This window comes from Diaporthe batatas, assembly GCF_019321695.1.
Source record: "Diaporthe batatas strain CRI 302-4 chromosome Unknown Contig00006, whole genome shotgun sequence".
Classification (NCBI taxonomy): Eukaryota; Fungi; Ascomycota; class Sordariomycetes; order Diaporthales; family Diaporthaceae; genus Diaporthe; species Diaporthe batatas.
In genome coordinates this window covers 1726905-1745604 of record NW_025408553.1, presented here as the reverse complement: position 1 = coordinate 1745604, position 18700 = coordinate 1726905, and the positions used below count along the sequence as shown (strand labels likewise).

General features: G+C 51.9%; 4 protein-coding genes across 4 annotated transcripts; 3 read left to right on the top strand and 1 right to left on the bottom strand.

Moving 5' to 3' along the window:
• Positions 1-2893: 2893 nt before the first annotated feature.
• On the top strand, positions 2894-3932 carry KVR01_005905 (uncharacterized protein; the record flags this gene model as incomplete). Its single annotated transcript, XM_044782693.1, has 2 exons — positions 2894-3192; positions 3320-3932. 2 exons carry the CDS (start codon positions 2894-2896, stop codon positions 3930-3932), a joined length of 912 nt encoding a protein of 303 aa, XP_044644708.1.
• Positions 3933-4489: 557 nt separating this feature from the next.
• On the bottom strand, positions 4490-5326 carry KVR01_006320 (uncharacterized protein; the record flags this gene model as incomplete). Its single annotated transcript, XM_044784931.1, has 4 exons — positions 4490-4537; positions 4591-4723; positions 4795-5155; positions 5278-5326. The coding sequence occupies 4 exons, from the start codon at positions 5324-5326 to the stop codon at positions 4490-4492; spliced, it is 591 nt and encodes a 196-aa protein (XP_044645123.1).
• Positions 5327-7658: 2332 nt separating this feature from the next.
• On the top strand, positions 7659-8804 carry KVR01_005811 (uncharacterized protein; the record flags this gene model as incomplete). Its single annotated transcript, XM_044783513.1, has 3 exons — positions 7659-8057; positions 8162-8249; positions 8329-8804. The coding sequence occupies 3 exons, from the start codon at positions 7659-7661 to the stop codon at positions 8802-8804; spliced, it is 963 nt and encodes a 320-aa protein (XP_044644614.1).
• A 3533-nt stretch (positions 8805-12337) lies between these two features.
• KVR01_005976 (uncharacterized protein) lies at positions 12338-18511 on the top strand. Its single transcript, XM_044790872.1, has 5 exons — positions 12338-14313; positions 14377-14928; positions 14985-15414; positions 15491-16525; positions 16598-18511. Exons 1-5 carry the CDS (start codon positions 13708-13710, stop codon positions 16981-16983), a joined length of 3009 nt encoding a protein of 1002 aa, XP_044644779.1. The 5' UTR covers positions 12338-13707; the 3' UTR covers positions 16984-18511.
• The last annotated feature ends 189 nt before the right edge of the window (positions 18512-18700 follow it).

The following is an 18700-nucleotide window of genomic DNA, read 5'->3' as shown; positions in this document are numbered from 1 at the left end:
CCGTCTCGAAGGATTCACAGGACACGATGTCCCGAGCGGATGACACTGACTCGAAACATTGAATCATCTCCAGCATGTATATGAAACCCGCGCCATCACAGAGCCGCTTCTGACTGGTCTTCTGACTAAATTGAAAGAGATCTCGAATAAAACCCATTGTGGCTATACCATAGTCCCCAAGCATCTGCCCCTTGACTTTCAAACTGTAGGCTCCCAGCCTCGAAGAGTTTGGAGTCGCCCGAGGGCCTGTCGCTGCTGAATTTCTGCAGGCCAAGTTGATCATCACTTCATTTCGAGCGAATTGCAGAGTCAAAAAGGGCATTCCTCTAGTGTCTTGCGACATAGACCATTTGGTATCAGGGGCAGTCACCAACTAGTACACTTTATTTATCACAGCGGGTACGCATAATCGCCCTCAACCAACTCGCAGTAAGGCGGATACAGGTTACAAATATAGCCCAAGGCGGCAGCGCTAAAGAAGACCTTCGTTCTCGGGCGCTTGCTCCCGAACTACGAGCTACGAGACCGATATCCCATGCCTGGGTGGGCACGCGGGCACCTATCGACGGATCCAGAAAAATAGTCTCTAAGCAAGGATGAAACTCAAAGCCCAATGGAATCGGGACCATAGACTCAGGCGGAGGACAAAAGTATCCGGCTATATCTCCAATTCTAACCCCTGAGCGGTCTGGGCGCTCAAATTGCCCACACTACTTCATATTATTAAATTATATAGTATTTACACTAAAAAAAAAACACTTAGTAGTTTATTCTCTTTTTATTACTATTATATAAATTAATTTAATATTTAAGTATATCCTTATACACTTATATAATTACCTTTAAGTTAATAATTTATTAACTTTTTTTAATAAACTATTATAAATTATTAATAGATTAATACCTATATTATTTTATATATAATTTAATTATATTAGTATAATAGATATCCTTAATAGAGTTAGTTTTAGGGTAATAATAAGAATTTAGTATAGTTTTATACCTTTTCTTTTAAAAGGTTTAAATTATAATTATTAAGTATATATTATTACTATCCTTTTATATAATAAAACTATATAACCTATAATACTTCTTAATATCCTTATAAATATACTTATATATATATTTATATATATTAATATTAATCTTATTATTATTATTTATATATATTTTATATTAATAAAATAATAACTTATAACCTTTTAACTCTATTATAATTACGTAGTATAAAGTAATTTAATCTTATAATTACTTTTATAAAAGATTTAAAAGTTTTTCTACTTTTAAGTATTTAATAGTTTTAAGGTTATTAAAGGAGGAGTATAATAATATTATTTATAGATCTTCTTTAAAGACTTTTAAAAGCTTATTTTTTATAGTTTATATAATTTTTTATATATAAACTTTCTTTTAATTTTTTTAACTTTTATTAAAAGAAAAATATTATTAATTAATATTATAAGTTTAATTTTATTATAAAGAGTTTATTTAATGATTAAGTTTAATTTTATATATAATATATTTTTATAATTTTATTTAATAATTTTATTATTACTTAACTTTTTTAATATAATTATATTAATTAAATAGGTCTATCTTTTATTAAAATATTACCTTATAAACTTTAATTTAGAGCTCTATATTAAAAGTAATACCTTATTATAATTAATAAATAACCTTATATATTCTATTAAAGTTTATTTTATTAAAGTTTTTAAAGAAAGAATTAATTTATTTAATATAATTAAATATAAATTTTATAAAGTATAATTATAATTAGGTAAATTAAAAGTTATTAAAAAGTTAATAGATATTTAAATTATTATAATAATTAAGGTTAAAATTAGACTATTATAATAATTAAAGAGCTTTATTATTAAGGTAATACTAAATTATAATATCTCTTTAAGTCTTTAAAATATTAAAATATTTAAAAATTTATAATTTAATAACTTAATAAATACTTTATTTAAAGAGATTAAAGTACTTGAAGAATTAATATATACTCTATACTTTAATATACTTAGGTATATTATATTTAATTAAACTTTTTTTTAATACTATAATAATAATATTTTAATAAATTAAATAGATATTATTTAATAGAGTATTTAATTTTAAATAAATTAATAATAAAAAATAATATTATATATAATATAGTTATTAAGGAAAGTAAGGTTAAAGTTTAGTTATTTTAGTAAGGAATGCGGTAAATTGGAGTTATGGTTGGATACTTTTGCACTCCGCCTGAGACTCGACTGGCGTGCATTATTTTGGCTGCGAGTCTCTCCTGATTGGCCCAAATATCGGCAGCCCATAATTTGAGTTCGCGGGATGACGATCACGGCTATGCGCACCACTCGCTCCCGTATTCGGCTGCCCTTCCTACCTAGCACTTGAGGGTAACTCCATGTAGATGTCTTTTCGTTTTCTCCGTTCTGCGTGCGCAACCATCTCGAACACCTCTTCACGCGTCCCTTCTTACCCACTGTCGCGGTTCAGCCCGACATGGTTCACCGCGGGCATTTGGCGAAACGGACCTCTCAGCCTTAGCATAGCCATCGCCTGTTTCGTAACTGACGTAGGAAAAGAGAGTTTTCTGGACCTTTAGCCAGGTTCATAGCCCGCCCTGTCCGGTGGCAGGGCTGATCAACATGGCCTTGAGAGCAAGGCAAATAATAAAAGAGTCTAGATAGCCAATTCCGAAGAGCTTGTTTATGTCTTGTCCCTCTATCGAACATTATCAAGCCTTCCTTCTCTAATCAAATACGACCTCGTGCCTTTGGGTCTGCGAATGCCGGCCTACCGTCCTCCCGAAAACTACCCCTCTCCCTCGCCTTATACCACCAGGCTCTGAGAGCCTCATCGTCGACCTTGCGGTGTATCCTCCACCATGTCCTCTACTCACAACTTCCCGCCACCATCATCGAACGTCATTAACCTTGCCTACGTCGAGATCGTCCTGTCGGCCATCTTTCTCCCCCTTGTTGGCTTCATCGCGTGGAAGCATGGCAAGGCGGGCATGACCTGCTGGCATATTTTCATCACGACCTTCATCGCGATGCTCGTCGCGAACATATACCTGCTCATCAAGAAAGATGAACCATACCTGCCGAACTCAGTGTCAACAATGACGGACTCTGCAGTGATAGCTACAACATCACTTGCCATCATTGGAATTATTTATGAGGCGTACGTATGCGTCAGGTCCCCTGCACCAAAAAGAAAAGACAACACGCTCACGATGAGTCTTCATCATTGATGAGTCTCGAAACACCAAGTCAAGGATGCGTAACTAACATCTCACCCACAAAATAAGCAACATAATCCTCCCCCAACAACCCAAAAAATGGACCGAAAAGATAATCCTCGGCGTAACCCACCTCGCCAACACCGGCGGCATCGCGATAGCAACCTACGGCGGCGCGCCCAGCGCGACAGGCAGAGGCGGCGTGGCGAACCAGGAACTAAGCCGCATCGGCAACCTGCTGATGCTCTTCGTGCTCTTCACCGTCTGCGGCTGGATGTGGCCCACCCACAAGAAGACCACGCACCACCTGGCCCGCCGCCACCCCAACGCGCGGGCGGCCCAGCTCCTGCTGTGGGGCGGCATCGCCGCCATGCCCGTCTGGCTCGGGAGGTTGGCTTACATGTGCGTCTACGCGTTCAACCGCCAGGACATCTCGCTCGACCCGGGCGCGGGGTCGTTCGCGGTCAAGATGCTGCTCTTTGGCACGCTGTGGGGCGCCGCGTCGGCGCTTGCTGCCGGGGGCTGGGCCTCGCTGGCTCATATGCCGGCGGGCGGGTTCCTCGGGGCCCGGGGGGGCGGGAGGTTTGTTGTTGCTGATGACGACGAGGTTGGGCTGAGTAGGCAGGGGTCTGGGCCGGATGGTGTGGAGATGTATGGGCATCTTGTGAGTTCGAAGCGCTGAGTGGAATGGGAATTGGGTGGGTGGTTGATCCGGGGACGGTCAACCCGGCTGGGCATGCTCGAGCACAGGGGAGGCTCGCTTTTGTTGGCGAACGGGGTTTTATAGAATGGCGCTCCTAGAACAGGTGGGCATGGAGCAGGCTTCAAGAGGACAAGACGAATGGCGATGCTAGATCGGTGGCTACTGGAACAAGAGTCTTTAATGAGAAATAGATACCCGTAGACACAAATCCAGCTCACTTCCACAATTAAAGTTCCCGAACTCACTGCGACCCGTATCCTCCGTCAACCACCAAGGCGGCGCCCTGCATGTAGCTGCTCATAGGCGATGCAAGAAAAACGATGGCATCCGTCACCTCCTCGATCAGTCCCATCCGCTTGAGCGCGGTCCTCTCAAGGTCTCGATCCAGGTACGAATCAGGAGGAGCTCCTGACGTCTTGAGCATAGGCGTCTCGATATAGCTACAGGGCTCACAGTTTTAGTGAACTGCCTAATCGTGGTCCTCACTCTTCTGGGCTCAGGGACTCACCCAGGGCAAATGGCATTTATGCGGATGTTCATATGGCCGTAGCTGTTCGCATCCGCTCTTGTGAGGCCAATGACTCCTGGATTTTATTAATCAGCGCCGCAGGACTCGAAAGAGCGTTTGGCAACAAACGGTACAGGAATGGTCCTTACCATGCTTGGATGCGACGTATGGGGTTGCTGGCAGATGCGGCCCGGTCGCCTTGAGGCCATACATTGAAGCCACGTTGATGATCTTCCCTCGCCCCTCGCGCACCCCCAGATCCCTGAACAACGTGGTCAGCTCACACTGAGACGGATGGACCTTCATAAAATGGACAGAACTAATAAGGCTCACTCTTGTCCAACCATCGTGACCAGCTCCTCCTTCTGGCACCTCCACACCCCAAAGAGGTCGATGTCCGCAACACCCGCCCACTCCTCGTCCGCCATCTCATGGGTCCTGTGCCCGCGGCCCGCGACCCCGGCGTTGTTCACCGCAATGTCAAGGCGGCCGAACCTCTTGGCGATCTCGGCGAGCGCGTCCCTGACCTGCCCGGACTGCCGCACGTCGAGCTGCAGCTCCATGACCGTGGCGTCGGGGCACCGGGCGCGGATGATCTCCCTCGTCTTGCTGAGCCCATCTGTGTCGATGTCGGCCAGCGCGAGGCGGGTGACCCCGTGGCGCGCGAATGCTTCCGCCGTGGCCCGGCCGATTCCTGGAGGTTGGTTGCTGCGTGAGCGGGCGGAACCTTGGAAACAATAACAAGTCTCATAAACTGCATGGTTCCGCGGGAGCCCCGCAGGAGCATGCCCTCGTATCAACTGGTCGAATGCTTACCTTTTGCAGCTCCGGTTATGAAAGCTGTGCCGCGTAACAAGGAGGTCATCTTTGATGGACTTTTGTTTATTGCAGGGATTTTGGACTAGGATCGTTGTGAGGAAGATGAAGTAGCCTAGAGTCTACTTGGATATACGCGGCCATGTGCTTAGTTACATTGTATTATATGTTAAGTGCCCCAGAGCGGGGACTGGCGATGCGATGCGGATCCCCTACTGCAGCTCAGGTGACGCAGATCCGTACAAAACGGTTGGTCGGGGAAGCTGGGCGATTTACTAGTAGTGCTCAAGGCCTCCAGATCTCTCTCCGCGGCTTTGGCCTGTCTCCCGAGAGTCCGTAGAGGACAGTCTGGTTGGATTGAGGAAGCGTCGCCACAGATCTACTACCTAAGTGCTGACTCGCCAAGACACGATCTGAAGTTGGAAATCGTATTGACTTGAAGAGCAATGAAACTTGCCGGTGTGCTTTTACAGACTTTACAAACGAGTGTGTGGAGAGCTTCAAAATCAATGGTTAAGTTTTTTATACCTGGCTCAATGCTGAATTTTTTGAGTGCAGTCCTCTTGATTTTGTCTGAGATCAATCTGGACCAGCTTACACAAGTTGTATATTTATGCGTGACTTTCATATCACATCTGGAAGCCAATACGCACGGCTGCTCTGGGCAATGTACTCGATCATCAATCCAAGTCCCATTCTCATATGCAAGACCGAAAGAGATGGAACGATCACAAACAATACAAGTCTTAGCTTCCGATCTGAACCTTCACTTTCGAGTCCCTCGGGCTCCATTGTCCGTCTACCTAATTGGGATCAACGCATGATGCCACAACATGTGCAGAAGTCGGAGCCCCACTTGAACACTATGCCCCCCTTGTCGAGGCTCCATACAACAACGTACTATTGCTTTGCTCATTGAACAACATTCCATTCTGGACGAATTAGGTGGTATACACTCCAGCAAGTGGATCTGCGTCTTCAGGGGCATACCTGCCTCAGTATGGGTAGGTGTATGTAAGCATGGCATCAAGAAGTCGGGATGCTTGAGGTGTTGACAGAATCCTGGTCAACTTTGCTATGATAGCTGCCAATGTACCAGATGGACAGCAGGACTAGTGGGGTAGTTTCCGCAAATAAAATATATGTGGTACCCTAAAAGGATAGAACAAGATATTAGAGCTCGACGTGCGCATCCGCATGAACGGTACACCCGAGGCCTGTGGGATAACCTTCTGGGGGATTGCCTCTTATGAAGTAAGTGATCAATTCAATTTTCGAGTCTTCATAGGCCTTCCCAATCCATTATCAGCTATACCTACTTAGTTTTCCTCAAGCGGGTACAGCATCGCGTTTATCTTGAAAGTTACCTTGTCTTGTCCTTCTAGCATACTAACCTAGTGTTGTTCCGGCTGAATAGAGGAACTCAAAGAGTACGGATGGCCCTTTAGCTTCCGGTTTTACGGGTGCGAATCTCTGATCTCTAGAAAAGTATTGCGCCTCAGGTAAACCCGGGTGCAGTCCGCAGTATCAACCGCGACATCGCGAAGCTGACAACTATCTTCTTACTGAAAAGGGCAATCCTAGCAGGTGCATTTCAAAGACTGCAACTAACGGTCACCCATCACGTTGAACATTTTACCTGCTGAGGCTTCGACATACAGGAGGCGATCAATTTCTTCTCTGAGCATAGTTTCACGGCCACGTAAATCTGGTGGCTCAAGAGAACATGATGATTAGCTACAGAGCGGTCATCTCATGATTCGTGGTCGAAAAGGCTAAGGCCTACTCAGAGAACTGAAGCCACCATGTAGCTACTTGGAGAGAGTGTCCACCTAGGCACCTGGCCAGTCTCGAGCCGCGGAGTGTCCCATCACTGCTAGAGTAATCACATAGTTAGCCATGTAACATCAAATCACAAACCAGACCATTCACGAACACCAAACTTGCTCAAAGCACCAAGAACCTCTATGAGTCAATACGATCCAAGACGATTGGTCAATGCCGGGAGGAACAACCCAAGCGCAGCAGCCCAATGGCTCGGCGGAAACATTTCGGCCACTTTCTCACCAAGCCGCCACGATCCTTCAGCCGCTAGCCAATGTCCCCGAGTACTTACTTGCTCAGATACGCTCACACAAGGAGAAAATCTGCTACCTAGAATAATATCACTCTCACCGTTGATCAACTACCAATATATAAGAACAACCCAAGACGTCCCTGAGAACAATCACTAACCGAACCCAACAATATCCTCATCCTACACACCATCGACACCCTCCCCCGTCTCGCACACCAGCCTGTCAGCATTACTAGTAGTTAATACCACACAAGCACACACCGCCAAAGACACCCACCCAAACAACAACCCAAAGAGGAAAAAAATGCCCTCAACAGACGCCCCCGCGAGCCCCCCCACCGGCACCGCCGCCTCCGCGATGCAGACCATCCTCCAGACCGCCCAAGGAGACGGCAAGGCCGAAGACTGGCAGGCCTTCCTGATCGAGACGATGCGGTCCATCTCCCCGCCCCTGGCCAAGAAGCTGCTCGAGCAGGTCGGCCTGATACAGTCACAGACCAGCCCGCCGCCGTACCGGCTGCTCGAGCAAGGGTGCGGGTTGGGCGTCGTGGCGCCGCTGCTGCACGAGGCCGTCGGCGCCGGGGTGCGGGCGCAGAGCAGCGTGGTGTGCGGGGACTTTTCGGCGCCGCTGGTCGAGGCTGTCCGGGGGAGGATGGGGAGCGAGGGGTGGGTTAATTGCGAGGCGAGGGTGGTTGATGCTACGGTGAGTTTCCTGGTCTTTTGTTGCGATTCTGGCCGGGTGTGAGGGGGTGGGGGGGCAGGTGGTGGTGGTGAGTGAGCCATTTGAAGCTGATACAGCGGACGCAGGACTCGGGCCTCCCTTCTGAGAGCTTTACACACGTTGTCGGCAACATAGTATATCATACCATCCCAAATTCCATGGCCGCGATCAAAGGTACAACTCGATTTGATTCCAATTCTATCTTCTCTCCGTCGCGCATTGCTGACTGTGGCGTATCTGATCCATCTACTAGACAGCATCAGACTCCTCCAACCGGGCGGGACCTTGGGCCTCACAACCTGGCACAGCCAGAACGGCGCGTGGGTGTGCGATGTCCGCGAGGCCTTTGATTCCCTCCCAGCGAGGCTGCTCCCGCAGGGTTACAGGTTCAACATGCCAATGAGCCTCTCAGACGATGGCCACTGGGACAACGTCGACTGGGTCCGCGGGGCGCTCACCGAGCAAGGTCTGCTGGATATCCAGGTCGACGTGCTGGCGACTTTAACCCCTATCAAGAGCCCCGAGCATTTTATGAAGACAAACGCCACAATGATCGAGTACTGTGCGAAATCGACATTGGGGCTGGACTTGGGGGCTGAGAGGGCCAAGGTCGAGGAGATCAAGGGTCTGGTCAGGAAACATCTGGTGGAGAAGTACGGGGAGGATGGGGGGTGGACCTTGACTTGGGTGTCTATCATTGCCAGCGGGAGGAAGCCGCCGCGGTCTTGACGCCTTTGCAAAAACGAAAAGCTGTAGAGAATATCAGTGTGTTCATCCCAGCAATATTGACATAGACAGGCAAGGATTAGGAGACCAGGAGTCCGGTTGAAGCCGAGCCTGACAGACAGCCTGACAGCCTGACTCTTCCATGTGAGCGCGCGAGACCGCCGACTTGGGCGTTGGCCACGCTGATGTGAAAGGCAAAGATCTGCTCTGGCGTGCGTGCCAACCACGAACTCCAAACACGGCGCAAAGCTTCGCCCGGAACAAGAAAGAGGCAAGGCGGGCGCTTGGCCACAAACAGCAGCACGGGGGGGGGGGGGAGGTGGTGTGGAGATGTTACCCCTCTGTTGGCAACAGCCGGCCGCCCGGGGCGATCGATATGCGTCCGTTGCACACTTCGAGTTCCCCGTATCAGATGCTACCGGGGCTGGCTGCATGACGACTGCATCTGACAGGTCTGTTCTCAACGAACGAGACAATACAGGCAAGTCCGCACCGTTGCAGGGCGGGGGAGCTTATTTATCACGCGAGCAGGCCGGATCTGATAGGACGGAGTATATATTGTGTCCCCAAGGCCTCATCAGCGTCGCGTCGGGCAGACAGACACCCTCCTGCCTTGCGACCTTGCACGTGTGCTGTGGGCGTGTATAGACTTTCTGACCACGTTTCTGCAGGACGAGATCAGCACTGTGAGTCGGGATGAGCGGTCGAGGCAAAGCGGTGCGTGTCGTGACAAGTGCACTGCCAGCCTATGTATGTAGTGTAGGTTCGCGACGAACGGGCCCCGGCTGGCTGGCGTAGTAGTAGGAGACAAGACAACGGCACCAAGCACTCGAGGGCAGGGCAGGGTGGGGCACTCCTGTCTTCCGAAGCAGAGCCGGCGTTGGGACGAAGGTGGCCCATGTTTCAAGAGGAAGCTATCAACCTGTCGGAAGCCAAGACATTTCCCGATATTGAAACCATGAGCAGCTTTGTTGGCAGGGCTGCCAGGTAGTCGACGTCGGTGACGCCGGTGACATTTGTCACCAGGCAGCGGGAGCTGAGCCTGGTTGCCCTCGGGCAGGGAAGCTCGTGAAGCTTGTCAAGCTGTCAAGGCCGCGGGCGCCCTTGGAGAACACGCGATGGCGTTTCGCGACGGCGTGGTAGACAGGCTGACGGGCTGAGGTTGATGACTTGACCCTGCTGCAAGCTCCTTTGTGGTGCATGGCATGGCATGGCATGTCAGCATCGCATCACATCGCATCGCATCGCATCGCATCGCATTCCCAGGCGACACAGCATGACAGAGGGGAGCGAGCACCGTGCCAGCGGTATAACAGCAGATTACCGCAGTTGGGCAATCTAGCGACGACAACGACGAGGCCGACGGAGAGGGACTTTGCTTTGTTAGTCGGGATCGAGATCAGGATCGTCTCCCAATCTTTCTAGATTGATTCTAGAAGCAGGAGAAGCATGCAGGTCCGGCAGGGCCAGCAGGGCCAAGGCGCGCTTCTCTTTCGTGGTCTTGACCCCAACAGGAGGTTGGAAGCGGCATGGTTTGGAATCCTTCTGATTGATGGTCGTGGGGACTCGTGGCAGCCTGGGCCGATCAGTTGGAAATGGGCTTTCTCCGGCTCGATGGAAAGGGGCCAAGGCGAGGAGGGGGTTAGGTGTGGAGGGCAGGACCCTTGCCTGGTGGGCGGGATCGAGGCTGGATTGGGGATAGTGCGAGCGAGCAGAGGGGGATTTGAAACGACGGGGAGCTGGAAGAGGCAGGAGCAGCAAGGTTACAAATCCACACCTCCATGCCATCTGGCCATCACGCAAAGAGCCCATATATCTGGCATATGTAAGGACTGAAGGGCAATAGAGGAGCTGAGGAGGTAGATGGAGATAGATGGACGATTGACGCCAACACAGGACCGCCAGGCAGGCAGAGACTGTGCTAGACACGTGGCGGGTTAATAAGGTGAGAAGGCTAATTAATTGTGAGTTCATCCTTGGGGCCAATGCAAATAAATCAAATAAATGTCTTGCTGGCAGGGGACATGGAGTCGGAGTTCCTCGGTTGGTTGATTGCTGGAGATAGCTGGCAATAGCATAGATAACTTGACCTGGTCTAGTGTCGGTGGTAAGAGGTTCAGACTGTTCTGGCCCATCGGCATGTTGTGTTGGGCGAGGGTGAGCGAGAGACTGACTGTCCTGACTGTAAGTGTGAGAATGTGCGTGCGTGGTGTCCGGCATTGATTCACTCGTCCGTCCGTCCACCCATCATTCATCGGATCGAGATACGGGTCGGACGGTCCAGATATGTGTGGTCGACACAAATGCAGGCTACCGTTGGTGGGCATCATCGACTCTCGGGCCGGCCTTTCAACCAGCTCCGTGCCCATTGTCTTCCGATTAAGCCAGACCGAGGCCAGACTTGTTGGAGAGTAATGTCCATGCAGCCCATATGCACATGCCGCAATGCCAATGGGACGACGCCCAACGGGTCCATGAGGCTGACCTGACATTTGTCCGGCAGGATGGATGGATGGATGGACCCTTGGGCTCTTATCGTCTTGCCTGCTTGCCTGTCTTGCCAGTCAGCCCAGTTCCATGCATGCCACAGTATCTACTGGCATCCCATACCTGGTACCATATGTCTCCACCTGGGCATCCAGGACAGGCCAGCTTCTTCAATTGCTGGGTCCCAACCGGGGAGTTCTCCCAGACTGTTCCGCCCAGCTGGGCGTGCTGGGAGTGTGCTTGTCGGTACACGGTACTGTGTGTCGTGTGCCGTCGCGCCATACTGATCGATGACTGACATGCCACCACCACACACACGCAACACAATATTGGATGGATATAGGGTGCATAAATACAATCTGCAGCCACGGAGCCAAGTCTGCGGAGTATGTACGAGCAGCACAGGCAGCACAAGCTTACGGCAGACTGTACTGTGTTTGCAAACCAAGCTGGCAAGTACCTGCGCAGGTACGTACCCAAGTACCCGGTACCCTTGGGACGGCAGGACGGGAGGGGTGGGGTGGTGGCCCCTTAACAGGATGCAGTAGCCGCCAGTATGGGCAGCTGATACACTGCACCTCCTTGTCAGCCGGCCTGATTCGACACAAGGACCAGCTGCTGCCGCTCAACGACTCGCGCGCGCACCTTCCCCTTCCCAAAGATCGTGTGAATGCCCAATGCCCAATGTCCCATGCTGCCCATTGCCGGTCCGGTCGTTCATGCCTTCCTCCCGCGTGCTGCCCACCAAAAGCCACAGTATCACCACAGCACACCACCGTAGCACTCCGTAGCACTCCGACTCCGTACTGTAGAGCAGCAGCGACCTGCAAAGAAAGAAAGAGAGAGAGAGGCACGCAGAGGGCACAGTGCAGCCGCACAACCACCCCTACCCCCTGCACCTGCCCGCTGCCCGCTACAAATCGAAAGCCAAAAAGCCAAGACAAGGCAGGCAAAAAGCTGGGCAACGGCAAGACACACAAGGGAAAGGGCAAGGGCAAGGAAGGAAAAGGAAGCAAGTCTCCTTTTTCTTCCCCAAAACTGGCCCCCCCCCCTCCATCAGTCCGTCCGACTCGCCGTTTGACCATCCACGAGGCAAGACAAGCAAGCCTGACAAGCCTGACAAGTTCGCCGCCAGCTGAACCGAGCGGGTCTCCTCCTCGATTGATCGTCGCCCATCAATTCGATCTGGCATCGACTTCGAGTGAACAACCACTGCACTGCACTGCACTATACTGTACCGTACCGTACTGTACCGTACAGCTGCCCGTACCGTGTCGCCGCCCGCCTGCGTGCCCCCATCGCGCAGCAATCAATCGACAGTGTGCAGGGAGTCTGTCCTTGTCGCCCTGGTCGCCCGCACATCCTCCACCCACCCATCCACCCCATCCACCCAACTGCTGCAAACTGCCAACTGCCCAGAACGGCCATTCCCACGACGGCCTGTTTCAAGTCGACTCAACACCCCAAATCTGCGCCCCTCGAAACGTCCACTTCTCACCTCAGACAGCGTCCATTTCGTCTTTCGCATCACGACTGCACGATACCAGAGAGCCATTCACTTGGTCTGCCCATCGCCACCCTCGCCACGGCGACCCTCGCGCACGCAAGCACTCAGCAGCCAGTCTATCGGCTGCCAACCCCCCGCCCCTCCTCTATCCCTCACCGGCACGCACTGGAGACGGCTCCACACCTGAGACGGAGGGACGGATCCTGGGTTCATTGATGGGCCCTTGAAAGAGACGCAACCCAGAGAGGACAGGAACAATACATTCTCGCTTTCACCACTCCACGCCGGCCCCATATCGGGCCCCTTCCCATCCTCTCGCCACTTTCGGTCGGGCATTCGCATTCACCTGCCTGCCTGCTCCTGCCTCCTGTCGCCGTCGCCGTCGCCGTCGCTGCATCACTCTCGACCGGCCACCAGCGCATCGACCACACGGAGCATTGTCCGAAGCCACCCCCAGTCCCCCCAGGCACCACCGATTCCGAGGCTCCAGACAGCCAGTCACTCAGTCACATCTTTGTCTGGTCTGGCCTCGGTCAAGGTCATTTTTCACAAACTCGCCCGGCCTCGCCTACGGCCCGCCAACTGAGTCAGCTTGGACCCCGCGTCCTGCTAGCCATCGCTCGCGCGCGCGGATTCCTCTCCTGTCTGTCCGTCTGCCCGTCCGTCTGTTGTCTGTCTACATTCTTCGACTGCATCCCTTTTCTTCGTCACCAAAACCACCGCCTTCTGGCCCCTCACTCCTGCTGGACCCGACACAAAACCCAGCTCACTCATCAGCGGACCCCTCCCCCCCCTTCATCCCCCTCGACCCTTCGCTTGCGGGCTTCGCTGTCCCAAGCCCCAGGCCCAGGAGCCCAACCCCCCCAGGTCGACTACACCACACACGCAATCAAGTTCATGGAGTAGGTTGTAATGGCATCACATGCTCCTCTACTAAGAACCAGTACGGCTCCCGTCTTCCAACACTCGACTGACGGCGTAGCGAGATTAGCCAAAATGAGTATGAGCAGCGCGCCACGGGCGAGCCAGCTTTCAGGCTCGACCGTCTATCCTTCAACTGCGAGCCTTAGCTCGCTGGCAACTGCGAGCACCATCGCCCAGCCGCCCATCAGCGGCCAGGTCGTAGCTACCACAAACATCATCAACCAGAAAGCAGACGCCTCGCGCTCGCTTTACCAGATATGTGTCGCCATAAAGAATCGCCTGGCCCTCGCTCCCGGCTTCGATGAATACATGGCTCAGCTCGAGGAGAGGGAACAGGAAGGTGGGGATGCTGGCGGACCCGTCGAAGGTCTCTGGGGCCTGCTTAGGACAGGTCTCCCCCTCCTGGCCATTTACAATGCCACCGATCCCGACGAGCCTCTTGTCGTGAATGTGCCGAGTGCGACCGACGCGAAGAAGGGGAAGCTTGCGATCGCCAAGTTTGTGCAGGGATGCTCAAAGGAGCTGAAGATACCACCCCAGGAGATGTTCATTGTCGCCGATTTGCTGGGCACTGATACCTCGGGATTCAGCAAGGTAAGACGGCGAGACAAGGCTTGGGCGTTGGCCCGGTACCCTCATCATCTAACCCGCATCTAGGTTTTGACTGTCATCAACATGGTCCTCGACATCGCACAGCAGAGAGGCCTCCTGAGGCAACCACAAGCCCCGTACGGCGATATCGAAGCGTCGCCCGCGGCGGGCGTTCCGAAAATGACCTACCGTGACCACATTATCCGCGAGCTTGTCGATACCGAGCGCAAATATGTGCAGGACTTGGAAAACTTGCACGATTTGAAGAAGGCACTTGAGCAGAAGGGCGCCATCAGTGGTGACGTTGCCCACTCGATTTTCCTGAACATCAACTCCATTCTCGACTTCCAGCGCCGATTCCTGATCCGCGTCGAGACGACCAACTCTATGCCCGAGCTTCGGCAAGAATGGGGTAGCCCGTTCATGGCCTACGAAGATTCATTTAATGCTACGTACCAGCCTTTTATCGCCAACCAGAGGAAAGCAGCTCAAATAGCGAGCCAGGTTTTTGACAAGATCCAAACCATCCAACACCCCGTGGCATGTGATTATAATACCCTGGATGGTTTTCTGCTTAAACCCATGCAGCGACTTGTGAAGTACCCACTGCTGCTAAAGGTTCGTTTTGCCACACCCTCTCTGTGCCTCTGTGTTGTCTGACTTGTCTCTCGCAGGATTTGATGAAGAAGAGCGAAGACGAGACCATCAAACAGGACCTGGCGGCAGGTATCGATGCTGCTGAACGTGTCCTGAAGAAAGCAAACGAGGCCGTCGATCGAGACCTACTAGACGAAGCACTGGAGGAACTGGTTGGCCGCGTCGACGACTGGAAGAACCACCGGGTGGAGCACTTCGGAAAGCTCCTGCTCCATGGCGTGTACACTGTCATCACGGGCAAGACTGAACAGGAGAAGGACTATGAGATCTACCTTTTCGAGTGCATATTACTGTGCTGCAAGGAAATCACGCCAAACAAGAGCAAGGACAAGAAGGACAAGACGCGGTCAACGCAGCCGAAGATGCGAAACAAGAACAACAAGCTGCAGCTCAAGGGACGTATATTCATGACGAACGTCACAGAAGTGTTGAGTTTCTCAAAGCCTGGTAAGCAGATACTAACTCGCTTCTCTCCTACAGACTTGCATTCCAATGCGCACAGTTCTTAGACTGACGTTCCCAGGATCGTATACTGTGCAGATCTGGTGGAAGGGCGACCCCGGCGTGGAAAACTTCGTCATCAAGTTCGCGAACGAGGAGATGATGAAGAAGTGGGCTACTGGCCTCGACAAGCAACGGAAGGATAATGCCCCTCAGAGCGCGACCAGTCCGGACCAGTCGACGGCGAACTTCAGGTGGATGGAGGCACAAGGAGGAGACTTGGTGAATCCCTACGCGGAACACGATGAGGACGATGACGACTTCGCACCCCCGTCGGCGTCATCCTATAACCCCATGCAGGGAACCATGCCGAGGACTGCTTCCAGCACGAGCCTTCGGCAACGGTCAGGAACACAGGAGAGCACCATGTCTCTGGCTGGCTTGGTGCGCCGTCAGCCCCCGCCCAGCTTCCCCATGCCACAACCACCAACGGCCCTCTCGCTGCAAACCGGAGCGCAGCAGCATTCCCCTGGCCCACGTGGGGGAGAGTCTTACTTTTCCCCGGTTGCCGATTCACCCGCCTCCTCGAGGACGAGTACCACATCGAGCTTCTTTGGTCCGAGTTCCAGCTACATACTGCCCAAGAATGGAGCCCCGCAGCCCGGATGGTCCGAAGACAATAACCGATATACAGCCCCAGCTATGCCTCGAGCCCCTTCCCGCGACGGACCCTCCCCGGCGAACGCCTACGGAATGGTGAACGGCCGCAACCCCCGAGGACCTTCCCTGCCAGCCATGGCAAGGGAGCCATCGCAGTCCAACGCCGCGCAACAAAGAAGTAGGTCCTATTCAACTCCTGATATCAATGGCCAGCCACAACCACCGGTGAGGAGGACCGAGAGAGGAGGCAGCCAAGGCGTCCCGGCCGTGCCTGGCATCCCCGCGCATCTGCATCCAGCCCATGACGGCAACATCCCGAGGAGCAATACGGGCAGCCCTAGGCAAGAGCTTCCGATTCGGGCTAACACCCAGAGTCCAGGCGTCCAGAGGGATCGCCTGCAGCAGCAGTATGGCGGGGGAGGCCAAATGGCCCAGTTCCCAGCCCAGCCTGTTCACCGTCAGCTTACCCCTGGCCCCATTAAAAATGGCCTCATGCCTGCACCGTTGAATCTCGACTCATCAAGGACAGTGACCCCAGGACTAAACACCGCCGGTGCCCCTCCCACCTCGAACCCCTTGGCCAGCCCCAACCCGAATGACGCGCCCTTCCAGTCGCAGCTCAAGGTCAAGGTCAACTGCGATACCGGAAACTACGTCACCCTCGTGGCCGCCTTCAACATCACGTATCAGAGCCTGACCGACCGCATCGATGCCAAGCTCTCGCGGTTCACCAACTCCAGCATTGGTAAGGGAAATCTGAGGTTGCGATACCGCGACGAGGACGGCGACTTCGTCAACATCGAGAGTGACGAGGACATCCAAATCGCCTTCTCCGACTGGCGCGAGAACATCCGCAGCATGTACAGTGGTGGTATGGGAGAGATAGAGCTCTTCTGCGTGGGTGACATGGCTTAGAATAACCATCCCACGGCCATTGAATCCTCACCACATACTCCGCCTTCCTGTAGATCGTCCTACGGCACCGGCAGAAGAAGCTGGTGGGAGTCTGACACCTATAGGTCCTCTTTCACCACGGCTTCCCACCGCAGCACGCCATGGTGGGAGGGCACGCCTGAAGCGGACGAACAAGTACCAGGAGACCTCGATGAGCCCGCGGCGGAACCGCGCATTGCCGCAGCGGAATCCCATCACGGGTATCTGACCCTTTTCCCACCATCAACAACCGGGTGCACGTCGCCCAGAACCCGCAGAACTGGCCATCTCCGGGATATGAAGCTCACCTTATCTTTACCCTATAATTTTTTCTTACGGCATTTCACTGGCGCACGGGAATCGGGATGTTCAACATGACCACATCGATACCAAAAACACAGACCAACGAAGACTGGCGACTCAGGCTCTCATAACCATCCCAGTCAGACGGATCGCACAAATAGAGACAGCGTACAGGTCCAACCTTTCCTCGAGTCGAGCCACTGGCATCCAAGACATTCGCATCGCCATCTTCCTAGCACAACTGCATTGGGAATCGCTCGAGTCTGCAAGCGATCTTATACCACCGCCAGCGTTGGCCGCACAGCGTTTGATCTTCTTCACTGAGTCTTTTTATAACAGTGACTGGGTTGCTTTCAGCATACAACGACTTTCCGTTTGTTTTTCATGATGGATGACGGATGCTTTTCCCCTGGTTCTTTTCTTTCTTCTCTTGGATGAGATATCTATCTTGATACCACACACTCCTTTATACCCCATATACCAGCTCTCCTCGGGAGATTCCCCGACAAACCGTTCTTTTCATGACTATAGATACCTTTTTTCTTTTTCTTCGTGGACCTTCAATGTTGATTCTTCTGCTGCATGACAACCCGAGCTGATAAGGGTCAGCGGAGCTACTGGGTGGGGAGGCACCTTCAGTGGTGGAGGAGGTATTTGATGGCGGACGTGAAGGGCTGAAGCCGACCGGGGCAGGTAGTAGGACTGCTGTGGAAGCGAGTGGTGGCGGCGAAGCGACTTGTTTCGACATTTCGGCTTGACCAGATCAAATTGGAAGAGAGAGGGACTCGGAAGGGTAAAACGCACATCATCACCCAAATCAATGATACCAAGCACGCCGAGGGCGTGCAGATTTTGCATTTATTCACTGTTTCCCCCCCTCCCTCTTGCTTCAATCATCAATCAATCGTGTTGTGCTTGCAATTCCAGGTGTCTACTGCAGATTTTTTTTTTTTGGGGGGGGGGGGGGACTTGTGTGGACGCGGGGGCCGGGGCTGATTTGGGTTGATATCATTCTCACATAATAAGCATTGCTATTTTTTTTCTGTCATCTTTTGCTGGGACCTCATATATTCTTATACTTCTTGGCTTCATGTTTGTTTCGAGACAAGGGGTTAAGGAAGGGGAAAGGAAGGGAAAGGAAAGGAAAGACATGGGACTATGGCGCTAGTGTAAAACGGTGTGACGTAATTATAAGTATTTGTCCTGATGGGAGGCTGTCTCTTGTGGTGTGTGTGTATGCTTTGTGTTATGACTATACGCATGTGATGCTGCCCTTCTAATAAGTGTGTCATTGTATTCGTATTTTCTTCAGCTCCTTTCCCGTCTGCCTATAATAGGCGGTGCGTAGTTCGACTTTCTGGAGATGTGCAGGCGTAACTACATAGATATATCATTC

Excerpts from the sequence above, each read along its gene's own strand:
- KVR01_005976 (XM_044790872.1), top strand. The coding sequence starts at position 13,708 with ATGGCATCACATGCTCCTCTACTAAGAACCAGTACGGCTCCCGTCTTC. Across the intron at positions 15,415-15,490 it reads GTTGAGTTTCTCAAAGCCTG|GATCGTATACTGTGCAGATC; the intron begins GTAAGCAGATAC and ends TGACGTTCCCAG. Across the intron at positions 16,526-16,597 it reads CCCAGCCCAGCCTGTTCACC|TGACCCCAGGACTAAACACC; the intron begins GTCAGCTTACCC and ends CATCAAGGACAG.